General features: G+C 44.5%; 3 protein-coding genes across 3 annotated transcripts in view; 2 read left to right on the top strand and 1 right to left on the bottom strand.

Annotated features, from left to right (window-relative positions):
- Positions 1-4910, bottom strand: part of LOC134102419 (protein sel-1 homolog 3-like) — a 15982-nt gene extending 11072 nt beyond the window's left edge. Inside the window, exons 1-10 of the mRNA XM_062556511.1 lie at positions 4434-4910; positions 3264-3816; positions 2996-3122; positions 2237-2358; positions 1873-1988; positions 1446-1510; positions 1212-1335; positions 899-1031; positions 622-759; positions 258-475 (exon numbers count right to left, since the gene is read on the bottom strand). Coding sequence (XP_062412495.1) covers positions 258-475; positions 622-759; positions 899-1031; positions 1212-1335; positions 1446-1510; positions 1873-1988; positions 2237-2358; positions 2996-3122; positions 3264-3816; positions 4434-4490 — 1653 coding nt within the window. The 5' untranslated portion in view covers positions 4491-4910. The remainder of the gene's footprint in view (positions 1-257; positions 476-621; positions 760-898; positions 1032-1211; positions 1336-1445; positions 1511-1872; positions 1989-2236; positions 2359-2995; positions 3123-3263; positions 3817-4433) is intronic.
- A 546-nt stretch (positions 4911-5456) lies between these two features.
- On the top strand, positions 5457-6575 carry LOC134102468 (proteasome subunit beta type-11-like). The gene has a single exon (XM_062556569.1). The coding sequence runs from the start codon at positions 5457-5459 to the stop codon at positions 6573-6575; it is 1119 nt and encodes a 372-aa protein (XP_062412553.1).
- A 300-nt stretch (positions 6576-6875) lies between these two features.
- Positions 6876-8990, top strand: LOC134102183 (proteasome subunit beta type-5-like). Its single transcript, XM_062556201.1, has 3 exons — positions 6876-7133; positions 7767-8073; positions 8530-8990. Exons 1-3 carry the CDS (start codon positions 6921-6923, stop codon positions 8814-8816), a joined length of 807 nt encoding a protein of 268 aa, XP_062412185.1. The 5' UTR covers positions 6876-6920; the 3' UTR covers positions 8817-8990.
- Positions 8991-14512: the final 5522 nt, after the last annotated feature.

The raw sequence follows: 14512 nt of genomic DNA, 5'->3' as shown, positions 1-14512 counted from the left end.
CACACACACACACCTTTCCACTAAAAAATATCCTTTTATAAGGACACACACACACACACACACACACACACACACACACACACACACACACACACACACACACACACACACACACACACACACACACACACACACACACACACACACACACACACATCCAGGGTGTGCTTTGAACCATCTGAAAAGATACAGTAACACTGGCACCGGCTAGAACAACCAGAAGGCTGAAAGGACAGGAGTTCTTTTCAACTGTGTACCTGCGGAAGGTCCTTGGGGACCCCAAAGCCAGCCAGATGAACTGCGGCCAGCAGCAGCGAGGCCTGGTGCTGTCCGAGGCAAGAGGACACCTTGAGCAGAGCCACGGGTGAGAGCGTAGGCCCCGGTCCAGCTACAGGTTCCCTTTTGGCTATTCTTCTCACTGCATCTTCAAAGAACCAGCTGCTGAGGCGTCTAGCTGCCGAGCTGCTCCACCCCCCTTGAGATATATATATACAGGATATTATACAATTCTCAGTCAGCTTTAGGATGCTTCCATGGATGCATGTATATGTATTATGTGTGGCACATACAATCACACTTATGGATTGACCGCACTAATAGCATAGTAGTTCATGCAGGTACCTGATGTGAGGTCCTCTTGAGTCTCTATCAGCTTGAATAGAGGCTGGTATTTCTTCTGCAAGTCCCAGTTAAGCACCTGAGCGCAAGTCACCTGTCCATACCTTCTCTTTTGAACTTCATAGTATGAGTGACAGTGATCTAAAAAAAACAAGCATAAAACATCAATAATGACATTGCCATGCACTACAAGCGCTCACAGCAGGGAAATAAATCTTTAAAATATATTGAAGAAATGGAGGCGATGTATTTTTTGCTTCTTTGAAAAGCCACTAATTACCTTGCAAGGAGACGTCTCTGTGAAGTCTTAGCTCGTCAATGAACTCCGCTATCACCAGTTCCATCTCCTCACACTCCCAGTGGGTCCTGTCTAAGGCTTCCAGTGTCTTTGAGGGTGACAGTGGGTTATTTACCTGCAACACAAAAGTTAGCAAAGAGTGAGTAACAGTGGCATCAAATTCAGATACAACACAATAGTCTGATTACAAATGAATATGCTTACAATACAATATCTCGTGAGTTTGCATAATGCTCTTCCTTTGTAATTACTGGCTAATTAAATGGACACATGGGATGCACAATGGCGCGCTCACCTTTTCTGTGCCGAGGCGATAATACCGGACTGGCCCAACGTAGCCATGGAAGGCTCCCATGAATTTGCTTCCTCCAATGACTAAGTATCCCGACGTGTCATTGCACAGAATGTCCCCGTGAAAGCTGTCACATGCCGTAACATCAACATGTTAATCTCTCTCCTCACACCACTTCGGTTAATTAAAGAAGAGAAGTAATGAAAGTAGTTACATGCACTATTTGCCAATACCTACTTAAAAGCATGCACCGCATCAACCTTTCCTTCAGAGGCTGTTTCATAATTTACTTGAAGTTTCACCTTGAAAGGAAAGCATCATATATTTATCACATGCGATGCAAAAAATATTACCTGTGTGACATCCACTGAAACCATTCAAGTTATAGGCAGAAGAAGCCAGACAAGAGAGAGCAAGGGACACCCGGAGGAATAGAACGTATCAACTGAGTAAGTATCTGAGCCTTATGGTTGAGGAATTCTAAAGGAGGAGACAGGTAAAATAAATGCTATTAATTAGCAAAGGCAGAGCGGGTCTGGAGTCTGGACAGGTGTGATTTTATGGGCTTTAATTGGGTTCACTGTGGCTAGAAATTGAGTTGGAATTAACACAGGCACCCCTTTAATGAGAAAAAGGTTCCAGGGCACTGGCTTAGATGGAGTACCTGGGAATATTGAACATAGCAGTCCAAACGAATCCATGTCTGGATAGGCAGGGCAGTGTAAGATGTGAAGGCTCGCTCGACTCCTGAAGCTAGCCGCACCTGAATCACTATATCTCCTTCATAATACATTACAAAAAATACTACCGTTAGCATGCAGGGATCCATTACAAGCACGTCATTTTAAAATCTTGTGGAAAAATCTTACACACAAGTAGGGTTATGAATGCATCTCTGGAATTTACAAACATGCAAATACACACACACAAACACACATACCCATTACCCATGCATGTATACACATGCATGAACACATTTGTATAGTCTGTAACACCTGATTACACCTGTTTGGTGGCCTGTACTGTACCTGTGTTTGTCAGCAGGATAAGGGGTGTGCCATAGTCACTCCGCTCATTAACGTGCTTAACGATCCCACAGCGCATACCTCTACACCAGCTCAACAGGTAGATCCACATTGAGATGGCCATTCTACAAGCAGGGAAAAAGACAAGCATGTGAATATCTGTTTGGGCTGGCTATCCCCCGAGGCACACTACCCAAGCCACCCCAACACTGTATTCCACTGAGGCGAAACCTGTCACTAACGTCACACAGAAAACAAACTAATGGGACCAATGGACCAAAATGAATAAATAAAGTGTGGGATTTTTTTTAACCGGAGGCAAGGATACTGCATGATGCAACTCCATTATGACCTGGATAAACTGGGTGGGACAGAAGTCATCACATTCTGTAAAGGTTTATCTATTGTTGTGATGACATTATGTAAATACTCAAACAACCAGTAGGACAGAAGATTTGTTGTTCGGTCCTTGAGACTTCTATCAGTGTGGCATGATAATATGGGCTTCCATAACAAATTCTAAAGGAAGTTAAGACGAGCATAGCTAGAGGAAGCAAAAGAGACTGTGAGAGTTAGTATTCTGCAGGGGAACACTTTTGGGGTTGTGGCTCTGTGCTGTACAGAACTGTCTGGCTGCCCTCCAATGAGAGAACTGTGCATGAGGGACTGAAAGACACTCTCAGTGTTACTGTGCAAGTTTGCATTGAAGGAGTCCTGTGCATATGAATAGAGTGCAGATTGAAGCCGTTTAAAATAACAGACCTTGGATGCTCCATGTTTTGATACCGAGCCGTCTCAAGCTCCTTGTTAACAAAGGGCTGGAAGGTGCGGATGACCCCGTAATTTTCTCCAGTGCTCGCCATGGGGAATTGCATCAGATCTACAATATCTGAAATCATCAAATGCAAAAAAAAAAAAACACTGACAATGAATTAATACATTTCAGCAAAAATACACATCAAATACTGTAGCAACCCAATGAAATCACTGGTGTTTAGTAAAATACTGAGGAAATAAACCAAAATGGCACCTGACTCATAGGGACACTGGTGAATTCTGCCTCTAGTCAGCAGCCGCATTAATTCAGCCCCCCACGATGCGCTCGCTGTGTGTGGTGAAGCTGGACGTTCGGCCGGCGGAACCGTGCGGAGAAGCTTAGAAGTGTGTGCCAGGGAGCCGTGATAGTCTCCATCCCCAGGGCGGGTCTCCATGGCATGTGTGTCAGTGTGGGCCAGCCAAGCCCTTATCATCACCTCATGGCCGTCTATGGTTTGCCTGCGGGAAAAATCCTGCTTATATATGATGGCAGCGGGGAACTTCAGCGGCACCATTCGGACCCTGGGGTAGCCCAGGTTTTTGACACTGGTCCATGTCCTTCTGAAGACCAGCTGCTCAATCTTGTGCGGGGAGGTGAGCACGACCTCTAGGCTGACTTTGCATGCTCTAGGGCACTGGTAGCGGACACGTGCCGTAGTATTGCCTCCTGTCACCACCTCAGGTACTGAGTCCAACTGCACAAAGTAGATGCCGTCCACATCCTCTGCTTGATCGGGTGTAATGGAGGACAGGAGCTCACAGTGAATCTTTGGAGAACAGAAACAAAGCGAGAAAAGCTGATTAAAGTGCTGTTTGAAGGGCTGTTTCAGTTCAGCAATACATTTGTCCATGATATATGGCACAATAAAATTTGATATGGCCCTGCTACATTTACATTTACTATGACACACTGTGAAGGTCTTGTGCTACAAAAAAAAGACTTCACAGATTTACAACTGCTGCCATTTTGCACTGGACAAATAACCAAAATATGTAAGACAGTATGTTGTATGAATATTCCTTTTTCTCAGCAGGTTGCCATATCCATAGGCACCCTAAACCTCATGTGCCATTCACAAACTCTATCGTTCATGGACGGTGTCTAAGTCTAAATCGAGACATCACCATTCTGCAACACTGTAGGAATGTTAACTTCTATAAAAGTATCTGTCATGTTCATTCATACATTATGGCAAACATTAGCCTACATTGCAGTTACACCTGCATAGCGCATGTAGCCTATCTTCTGTTTTCTTGAGTTCATTCGCCACCCGGAAATAGCTCATAAAAATGAATTGCAAACAAAATGTTGCTGATCCCATATGAAACATGTCACCTGTCAAAAAAAGATTAATGCGTGTTTGAAAATAGTTTGATCTCTTACCAAAGATAGAAGCGTCGTGAAGCTGATGATCAGGCATAAACTTTCTAAAACTTTCATTTTGAGCCGGAGTGTTTCCTCGGATGTCACAATACCGCCTTCCCGATGTGGGCTAGCATAATCTTTACAACCCTTGAGGCCAACAAATCTGTAAGACTATAAAATGCGTGCGGAAAAAAATAATTTCCGAATAACTTGACATTTACGGAGGCATTTAATCTAATTCTCTGGTCTACAATATAGGTGGCAGACAGCATAACATATGCGCTCTCTTCCGTCGGAACGTGGCAGGTGTCCGCGACACAGCTGTCACCTGTGCGGTTCAAATGCCTATGCCAAAGTAGCCTAACCTTTATCACAACAGTTCAGGGCACTGGCTATAGCTGAGACAATTACGAAGTTATGTGTCCATAGTTTGAAAAATAAAAGGCTATGTAGAAAGATAAAAAAAAAGGCCAGTCTATCTCCAATCTGAGGAAGACGCGCATAAGAAGGAGAAGGAGAACAAGGAAAAAGGCGGAAGGATAGGATGTGAGCATCAGCGTTTGATTATGCTTACTGTATGGAGTCTTTCTGCGCTTCAATGAAATACCATGATCTAGCCAGTCTTATCTTCCACAATATGGGGTAGGATAACGTTACATGGTCACGGAACTCTGGAAAACACAATAGGCCTATATAAACAGGATTCTTCACACTAAGCCTGCAGTACGTGGGCTATCTAGGTTGTACCACCAGTTTGTAGGCTAAACACATAGGGTAAAATCAAACAAGATAGGCCGATAAACAAATAGTTTTTGGCAACATTCGCAGATCGAAGAAGAGGGTTTGCTTGTTAATTTTGGACTGAAATGTCTTGACTTGCTCAGGGCACACATACTAATTAACCAGCTTTTGTTCATTAAATCAAAAGGTCTCTCAGAGGTGACATCACACTGCTGGCTGTTTACAGTGTATTGCTAAAATGTAATTATAGCCCAGGGTTAGTTATCATTTTGTGCCTGTGATAGATTTGTTTAATAATTGATGGCGTTACAGGAGGTTTGTGGCTTCAACGACGTCTCTTATCTCTACCCTGAATGGAATATTCCATCTGCAGCCTCTTTGGAAGACAACAGCTTATTCCACAAAGGAAAGAACACAGACATTGGAGGTTTCTATTCTGGCAGCAGTGGGATTCCTCTGGAGCTTTATGTGCCAGTGGCTGAATACCTCAAGGAGAGCCCACTACAGTTTGGCCAAGCAAGGCCAAATGTTACGCCCCAGCCTTCTGCCCGACCTGAGCACAGTTCTTCACCCATACTTCCTTTCCCTACCCCCATTCCCTTATCCAACTCATCTTTGTCTGTTCCGCTCCCTTTCCAGCTGTCTCATGGCACCACCACCCTGGCCTTCCAGTTCCAGGGGGGCGTCATCGCTGCAGCAGACACGCGTTCCAGTTGCTCTGGCCTCGTGGCATGCCCATCCGCGCAAAAGATTCTACCCATCCACTCCCACCTCGTGGGCACCACCTCGGGCACTTCGGCTGACTGTGCCCTGTGGAAGCGCATCCTCGCCCGCGAGCTGCGGCTCTACCAGCTGCGCCATCGTCGGAGACTGTCCACAGGCGGCGCTGCCAAACTTCTGTCTCACATGCTGCACCCATTCAAGGGCACAGAGCTGTGTGTGGCAGCAACTCTCTGTGGTTGGGATTGTGGGAACAAGACAGATGAGGATTGTACAGTATTCTGCCAGCCAGTGGAAAATAATCAGCAAGAAACAATGGAAGTAAATGCTGTAAACCTGCAGCAGAAGCTGTCTGGTCCCAGATTGTTTTATGTATGCAGTGATGGCACTCGCCTACAGGGAGAGCTGTTTTCTGTGGGATCTGGCTCACCTTATGCCTACTCGATCCTGGACAGGGATGTGTGTTGGGAGATGAGCGTGGATGAGGCAGTGGCTCTGGCAAGAGAGGCAGTGTACAGGGCCACACACAGAGATGCCTACTCGGGCAACAATGTCGACCTCTATCATGTCACTGCCAGGGGCTGGAAACGCAGAGACAGGGAGGAGTTGAAGGAGGAATATTATAGGGAAAAGGCCCGTGAGAGAGAGGAGGTGGCTGAGAGGATAAGAAAAAGGGAGGAAGCAGATGGAAGCTCATAGTGATAGGCTAGAGTCGAGACTCAGAAGTAGATAGGCTAAATATAAATAACATTTAATACAAAGCTGTTGAATTAGGGTATTTAGATGCCTAGTCTAAACATTTCTTATATTATTTTATTCAATTTATGATGATGTTCAGTGAAGATCATGTAAAGCTTTCGTACGTAGGCTTTAAACTCAAACTGTACAATCAAGTGGGCTGGGGTGCGACCATAAGATAGGAAGAAAAAAAAAGATGCGAAGGTGGATGCCAAAGTTGTCGGATGACGTATTTCCGTAATCGGCGAAATGTTTGGAAAAACAGCGGAAGTGGATGACTAGCCACAAACTTGACTGCTAAACACAATGGCACTTGCAGATATACTCCATGGTGGTTCAATAAATTTTCAAAGACCACATGGACTAAATTTTAGTTCAGACCAAAATGACATCGGCTTTAGATCGGAGTTCGGAGATGGAAACAACTTTGCATTGAAAGCTTCTTTAGACGGCGGCTGTGACGATGGAGTGGAGAGAAAGATAGAATTCCTTCATGGGACCACCACGTTAGCATTCAAAGTGAGTAGCAAATGATGGCCAGCTAACGTTAGCCTGACAACAGAGCTAGCCAGCTAGTTTACTTAAAAGGGAGTTCTGCCAAAATTAACGTTTGCACCAAGTGCTAATGTTCGTTATTCCTTTGATGATGAAAAAGGAATACATGTTGTATGTCTATTTAACGCTGGGTAGAGGGGCTGCTGCAATGTAGCATCACATATTGTGTGGCTAACGTTAATAGCAGCTAACGCCAGCTAACGTACACTTCTGCTGTGTCATCGTTGTATATTGTTATTTATTTGTCGTTTTACCTTAGTAATGAGTTTCCGAGTGGATATCCTAAACAAGTGCACAGTGTAACTTACTCGTACAGAGTAAGCGAAGAAATTAAAACAATCGCGTGTTCTCAAATCTCGACAGTTGCGTTAGGCTAACTGAGAGACGTGGAAATTATCCAAAGACAGGCCTCCCAGTCCTCTAAACTTGACATAATCCTGCTTTTCTAAGTATCTCTATGTTGTGGTTGACTATCCTGTTAACGTCCAATTAGATAATTCATGTTAAACAATTATATGATATCTGAGTGAAATGGATTGGGGAAGTGTACTTTTTGAATGCTTGACTATTAAACTAACATTACAAAATTCGGCTCAGTTCCAGCATGGTGTCATCGTTGCTGTGGATTCCCGTGCGACGGCTGGAGCCTACATCGCCTCACAAACGGTGAAGAAGGTGATTGAGATTAACCCATACCTGTTGGGCACCATGGCCGGTGGAGCCGCCGACTGCAGCTTTTGGGAGCGTCTGCTGGCCAAACAGTGCCGCGTTTACGAGCTGCGCAACAAGGAGCGCATCTCTGTGGCTGCAGCCTCCAAGCTTCTTGCCAACATGGTATACCAGTATAAAGGCATGGGACTCAGCATGGGTACCATGGTGTGCGGATGGGACAAGACAGGGCCAGGTATGTGTGGCTTTTCCCTGTGATGATTCTTATCCTGGTTGTACATTGTTACCCAGCTGTTTAATTAGCCACAAATTATTTAAAGTACTCACACCTGTTTTATGTCTGAGATATACAAATCTCACTGTTTGTGTCACTGTTTGTAAACACGAAGATAATCTTAACTCGGGTGTAATGATCCAAATAATTAATGATGTACAAGTTCACCTGTGTGTGCATTGAATTATGGCAGCAATATGGCCTGTTTTCCTCTAGAGGGAGCTCCATCTGTTTCTGTGAAGGCATAGCCTTAAACTGTTACAAGATGATTATCTTATTGAACAATCACCTCTCCATTTGCCCTTTCATCCCTACTTCCACACGTTTTTCCCTCTATCCCTTTCCCATTCATCTCCCGCTCCTTTCTCATGGTCCCTCATTACCCACCTTTTCTCCCCCCCGCCTCTCTCTTACCAGGCTTGTACTACGTCGACTCCGAGGGGAACCGTGTGTGTGGCGACCTGTTTGCCGTGGGCTCTGGCTCCATGTATGCCTACGGGACGCTGGACAGCGGGCTGCGCCACGACCTCCCCGTAGACGAGGCCTGTGAGCTGGCGCGCCGAGCGATCTACCAGGCCACCTACCGAGACGCCTACAGCGGAGGCCAAGTCAATCTGTACCACGTCCACAGCGAAGGCTGGACTCGCGTGTCTCAGGATGACGTGCTGAAGCTACACCAGCATTATGCTGAAAACAAAGCGTAGGTGCTGAACCAGAAAAGGCAGGAAAAGAATACCTCTGATAGTAAATGTCCAATGGCCCCGTTGCCCTGTAGGCATAGTATTCATTGATTGGCTTTTGTTGTGTTACACAAATTGCATTGATGGTTTTGTATGATGTTCTAAGATATTTGGAAATAAATGCCTTTGTTCTTCCGATCTCATTGAATGTCTGCACATTTCTTTGTGTCAAGGTACATACATTATTATGAGATGTGTGAACATTTCCATTTATACATTAACAGCATTTTTGGATTGAATTGTTGTCGTTTATCATATTTATGAGCTGAGAGAGACTGTTCTTGGTTGGTTTCATTTTCTAAAAATAAAAAAGGCATACCTGATGCACAAAATTACATATACATTTTCTCTGCCCTGGTTACTTCCCTGCAGTGCTGAACCGCATCTCTGGCCTCGTGTCTTCAGGCTTTTATTCCTGTGACTCACTCGCCCACCGAATTGTTATTGTTCCTTTCATAGACGTTTAGAACTAATTTGGCTTCCCTCCTGAGCGCCCCCGAGGTTGTTACTTTAAAAAGAGAGCTGAGGAGAACCTGCTGGAATGCCTCCCCTGGGACATCCTATTTATCCCCGCACTTCCTGTGTGCATCTTTAGAGAAACACGGAGGATATAAGTGATTCTATCTCTTAACACCGTCCTCATTTTCTCTCTCCTCTCTGTGAAGCTTCATTGTCAGCATTTTTCCTCTTACCTCTTGTCACCAGCCACCTGGCAGGCAGGAGAAAGCATAGAGACAGAGGGAGGGGAAGTGAGATTGAAAGATACTGAACTGCAAACTAGGACACATACCTAATAAATATAAGCTTCCATGGAAGCACACATATGCTAAAACTTGGGTGGCTTAAGTAGGGACACGAAAGAAAATCCTGTAACACCACTGTAAAACTAATTTACTTTGGTTGACGTTGCATGCGTGTGCCTTGCAGTAATACCGCCTCTGCCTCCCTCACTCATTAGACATGGAGGACTCTTCCAAGTCCCTGTGGTGTTTGTGGAACACGCTCTAAAAATTAAGTGGTAACTCAATCAGAATTCGACAAGAGCAAGAGACAAAAAAAAAACCCTGCTCTGGTCTACTGGTAAGTTACGAGAGGAAGCGGGGTAATTGTTTTGGCCATAGCATCATAGTAAAAGGCAATTGTGAGAGGGTAAGGGGTGAGAAGTGCTATGCATGCGAGGAAGGGGGAGTGCGTGTGCGTGTGTCTGTGTGCGCGTGTGTGTTTGAGAGAGGGTGAGCGAGAGAGAAGGAGATACGGCAGTCAATTCACTCGCATTTCGGATCTCGTCGACCTCAAACCAAGAGTAGGCTTAACACCGGAGGAGCGCAAGATAGTCAACACAGGGTAAGGTAGCCGCTAATCATAGTAATATGTGCTATTTATATTTTCAAAAAATACTAGCTCAGTCTGCGTGTTAAATATTGGTTTTATTTTCAGTCGTTGTGTCGCCACAGCCTTCAAACTTAGACCACATTGTTTCGACGAGAGTCGAGAGTATTCTTGTCAGTAATTGCACGCGATGCGCGCATAAAACAGTAAATTACTGTTATCGAATAGCCTGTTTCGGTTGTTATCCTTTGGGTCTTTTAGTGATATCGTATTTATCTCATAAACATTAGGTTTGTTGCTTTTCTAATGATAAACGTCGAGGGTTTGCATAGGGCTAGAGCTTATTCAAGATAGAACGGTCATGTGGTGAGAATTTTGCCTTTGGGATCGGAACAGCTGCTCTCAAGATTGTTTGCTGGATATATTTAATGTAATTCCCGAAACAAAAATAGAGACATAAAAAATCCTCTCTTGGCCATCCAACTGATTCATCAAGAGAGAACAATTTGTAGATGTTCCAGTTGGCTGAACCGCACAAAAAGCTCTGACAGATGGTGCCAACGTGATGGTAAAATGCCTCGGCGCACCGGTTACCGGGTTCCATGAGAACGCGTTCTGCGCTCACCTGCAGCCTGCGCGGGTCTCATACGGATGTGCACGAGATTCACTGAAAGTTAAGCGTGCGGCATCGTTTTGCCAGCAGAGCACATTGGCAAGCTTTAGTTATTACAGTTAGTCCATGTGTATAAATCACATTAACGCTCGAGTCAGATGGGTCACAGCGCGCACTGCGTTCACTGACATGACTGTAGTGTGGGCTGAAGGCATGTGTCTATGTTATGTTAATGAACAGCTTTGAAGCGTATTTTGGTGTGTCTGTGTGTGTGTGTGTGTGTGTGTGTGTGTGTGTGTGTGTGTGTGTGTGACCAAGCATGAGAGGGTAAAATGTTTGTTTTTTTCCCTTATAATGACTGGCCTATTTAGTCTTCTTGTTCTGTTTCACAGAAATAGTGTGACATTCATGGTCATAGCCTATGGTTAAACAGCTTTAAATGAAACTGATGTTAACCCATTAAAATAATGATTTCAGTGATAACTAAACAAGACTGATAGCTCTCCCTTACAGATATTGATGGAGCATGTCAAGGAGATAATGGACTTTTAGGCATATTGAGTAAATGCCCTTCGGTGTGACTAAGATTGAATTAAGTGTCTGTATAGAATGCATAATGACAGATTGTAAATACCTATTGAGTATGTATTAAATGGATGGGCACCCTATTCTCCTTCAGTTGCTCGGCTCCCATCGCTGTCTGACCACACTTGAGACGTCTGGCATGCAAAAGGGGGCTATTTTTAAGAGCATCTCGTTTGAAACAACGATTTGCCATTTGGATGTGTGCGGCCACTCATCATCCTTCTCTGAGCTGGCACTCGTGAATCACCAACACCATCTCTCACATCGCATCGCATCGCCTCCCTTCTCGCTCTCGTGTTCTCTCAGCCCTTCTTCTCGCACAAACTCATCTCTCATTGTTTTGCTGTTTATTTCTCTCTCTCTCTCGCACACACACGCAAACAGGCGCAAACATGTGCCCGTGCACACACACACACACACACACACACACACACACACACACACACACACACACACAGTCTCCCAATCCCTCTTGCACCCACCCACCTATACTCTCACTCTCTCTCTCTCTGTCTGTCTGTCTGTCTGTCTGTCTTTCTCTCACATGCACACACACACACACTCTCTCTCACATGCACACACACACATACACACACTCTCTCACACACAGACTCTGTCTCTCTCTCACACACACACACACACACACACACACACCACACACACATACCAACACACCTTCCCCGACAGCATGTCGTCATCTATCACTCTTGTATTCTCTTTGCCCCCCCCCCCCCCCCACCCCGCCTTTCCTACCCACCTTCACCTCTCGCGCACTGCACGTCTCATCAGTATGAAGCTCTTGTGAGGCCAGGCCCCTCTTTTCAACCACACTACATGATAGACCCCAAGCCCAACTTGAAGCACACACGTGCCGTGCCGTGCCGAGGAGAAAAAGAGGCGGGTTTGTGCCGTGGAGGCAAAGAGAGAGAGAGAGAGAGAGAGAGAGAGAGAAAGAGAGAGGGAGGGAGAGAGAGAGAGAGGAATGCTTGATAGGAGAGCATCAGAGGGAGAAAAAGAGATGAAATGGGGTAAAGATGAGAAGAAACTGAGAACATGGTTTGTGAGGGGGAGAGATGGGGGATAGATGGGGGAGAGGGGCATTTGTTTTAATATTGATGAGATGGTGTTAATGTGAGCTTAAGTGCTGTGGAGAAGACAGCATTATCCTTTTCTCTCACAGTTGTCTCCCCGCTGAAAAGAGCAGGGAGATGAGTAGCAGGCGAATTTCAGAGTGAAAGGGGAGATCGGGCAACAAAGTAAACAAAATGTCTCATGATCAAACGCTCCAAATGTTTTCTTTGTTCCCAGGCGAAGTTTTGGAAAAAAAAGAAGTAGGACAAATTATGAAAATAAATGGAAGTTTGTATCGTTTCACATCCCTTTGGTAAATAACCCAGTATGGATCAGTTAGGCACAGATGAGTACACCGGTGGATCTGCATAAAACTGAAGCTCACTTCGTTTGTCTTCTAATTAACGGATTCTGTTGTAGAACTGGGGTTGTTTTAATTGTCTGTATGCTCAGATCAGAGAAAACAAAATCAATTATGAATTATAGGCGTAGAGGTACAGGATATTTGTGTGAGCGTACAAGTGCAGTAGTTGCAATCCATTAAGGGTTTGTTATAATGTATCTGGAAGGAAGTTTAGCATGAGACAGAAACAGTAATGACTTGTGAGTTGCTGTTGTGTTCTGAGTAAATGATGTTGTATCAAAGGCAAGCATTGCCATAAACAAAGCAGTCTCTCCCCCTCTTTCACCCTCTGTCTCTCTCTTTCTCTCCCTTTTCCCTCCCTCACTCCAAATGGGTAATTACAGAGCATTATTACTGATAAAGAAATGGCGCCTGGTCAATTATTGATTTCTTGATTGATTTGTGATGTGTATCTCTGACAGTGAAGACACTCTCTGTTCTTGTACTATACCCCCAATGCCCCTAAATGGTTTCATAATATTCCAAGGGTAAAAATATCAATATTAATTTTTTAAAGACCCATTTAAAACCCATCAGTTTAGTCTAGACTCGCATAATCCTTGTCAAAGAAGCCCCCTCTTGCTGTTATCTGGAGTGAGAGGCAGCAGAACAAAGAGGAAGGATTAGAAAGTCTAATGGCCGACAGAGAACTGACCACTTGGATTGTTATCATTAATGAAGCTTTTTAGCGTTACTATATTTAGTGAGCGCCTTAAAAGCACACGCATATTGGTCGCCGTTGGATGTTCCAGTTTTTTTCCCCTCAGTCACTCTCCTCTCTCTTCATACTTCGTGTCTCCTCTAGGTTAAAGGGATTAATAAGAACATTAATTAGTAAATAAAAAACTGAATTGTCTCAAATAAGTCTCTGACTGTTCCTTAAATCCGGGGCAGGTGACCCTGTACACCCCTCGAAAAGGGGTGCATAAAGGGCCAGAACAAAAAAAACGAGTGTGTGTGAGAGAGAGAGAGAGTGATGAGTGGAAGGGCGAGATGGGCAGGGGATAAGGGATGAATTATAATTGTACATTTTCAGTCTCGTTAAGTTGGCGACAGCTCTCATCGCATCAGGCTTCAAAGATCGATGGCTCAGACATGACTCTACTGCTAACGAACCTCTGATCGTTAAACTTTTGGGCGAGAAGGGTAGAAATTAATTAAAGCATTTATGGGTCCAATTAATCAACCCTAGGGAGATCCCCTCTTACCTCTGCTTTGTAGTGTATGGGAAACAGGCCATTTTGTCTGGAGGGCACATTCTTGCCTATATAGGCTGATAGAGAGAGAGTATTTGACCCCTTTGAAGTGCTACACACAAGATCTCTCAGAAGAGACAACCTCTTCAACCCAAGTGCTGGGTCATGGTCCTCTCTCATCTTATAGATCCATTGCCCAGTCTAACCTCATTTATACCTAATCATTCTGTACTACAGAAGAACTGCCACTTCAGAAAAGTAATGCAAATGCCTATTAACCGCATGTGCTCCGCCTTTTATCCAACTCATGATTCTCTTACATCTTAAATGGTGTGTCCGTTTCAGGTTCAAAGACTTTGTATCAAATATTCAGTGTGTAGAGCTTGACATGAGCACATCTCATGGTCAATATGCATTTTTAATGTAGTCTAATTGCAATTTGCCATGGAATAAACAATCACAT

The sequence above is a fragment of the Sardina pilchardus genome, chromosome 15 (genome assembly GCF_963854185.1).
Source record: "Sardina pilchardus chromosome 15, fSarPil1.1, whole genome shotgun sequence".
Classification (NCBI taxonomy): domain Eukaryota; kingdom Metazoa; phylum Chordata; class Actinopteri; order Clupeiformes; family Clupeidae; genus Sardina; species Sardina pilchardus.
The sequence above is the reverse complement of the archived record's forward strand: the minus strand, read 5'-3'. Positions and strand labels throughout refer to the sequence as shown.

Bases quoted from the DNA above. Each gene is read 5' to 3' on its own strand.
- LOC134102468 (XM_062556569.1), top strand. From the start codon at position 5,457: ATGGCGTTACAGGAGGTTTGTGGCTTCAACGACGTCTCTTATCTCTAC.
- LOC134102183 (XM_062556201.1), top strand. From the start codon at position 6,921: ATGGCACTTGCAGATATACTCCATGGTGGTTCAATAAATTTTCAAAGA. The intron at 7,134-7,766 runs GTGAGTAGCAAA...AATTCGGCTCAG, and splicing joins CCACCACGTTAGCATTCAAA to TTCCAGCATGGTGTCATCGT. The intron at 8,074-8,529 runs GTATGTGTGGCT...CTCTCTTACCAG, and splicing joins ATGGGACAAGACAGGGCCAG to GCTTGTACTACGTCGACTCC.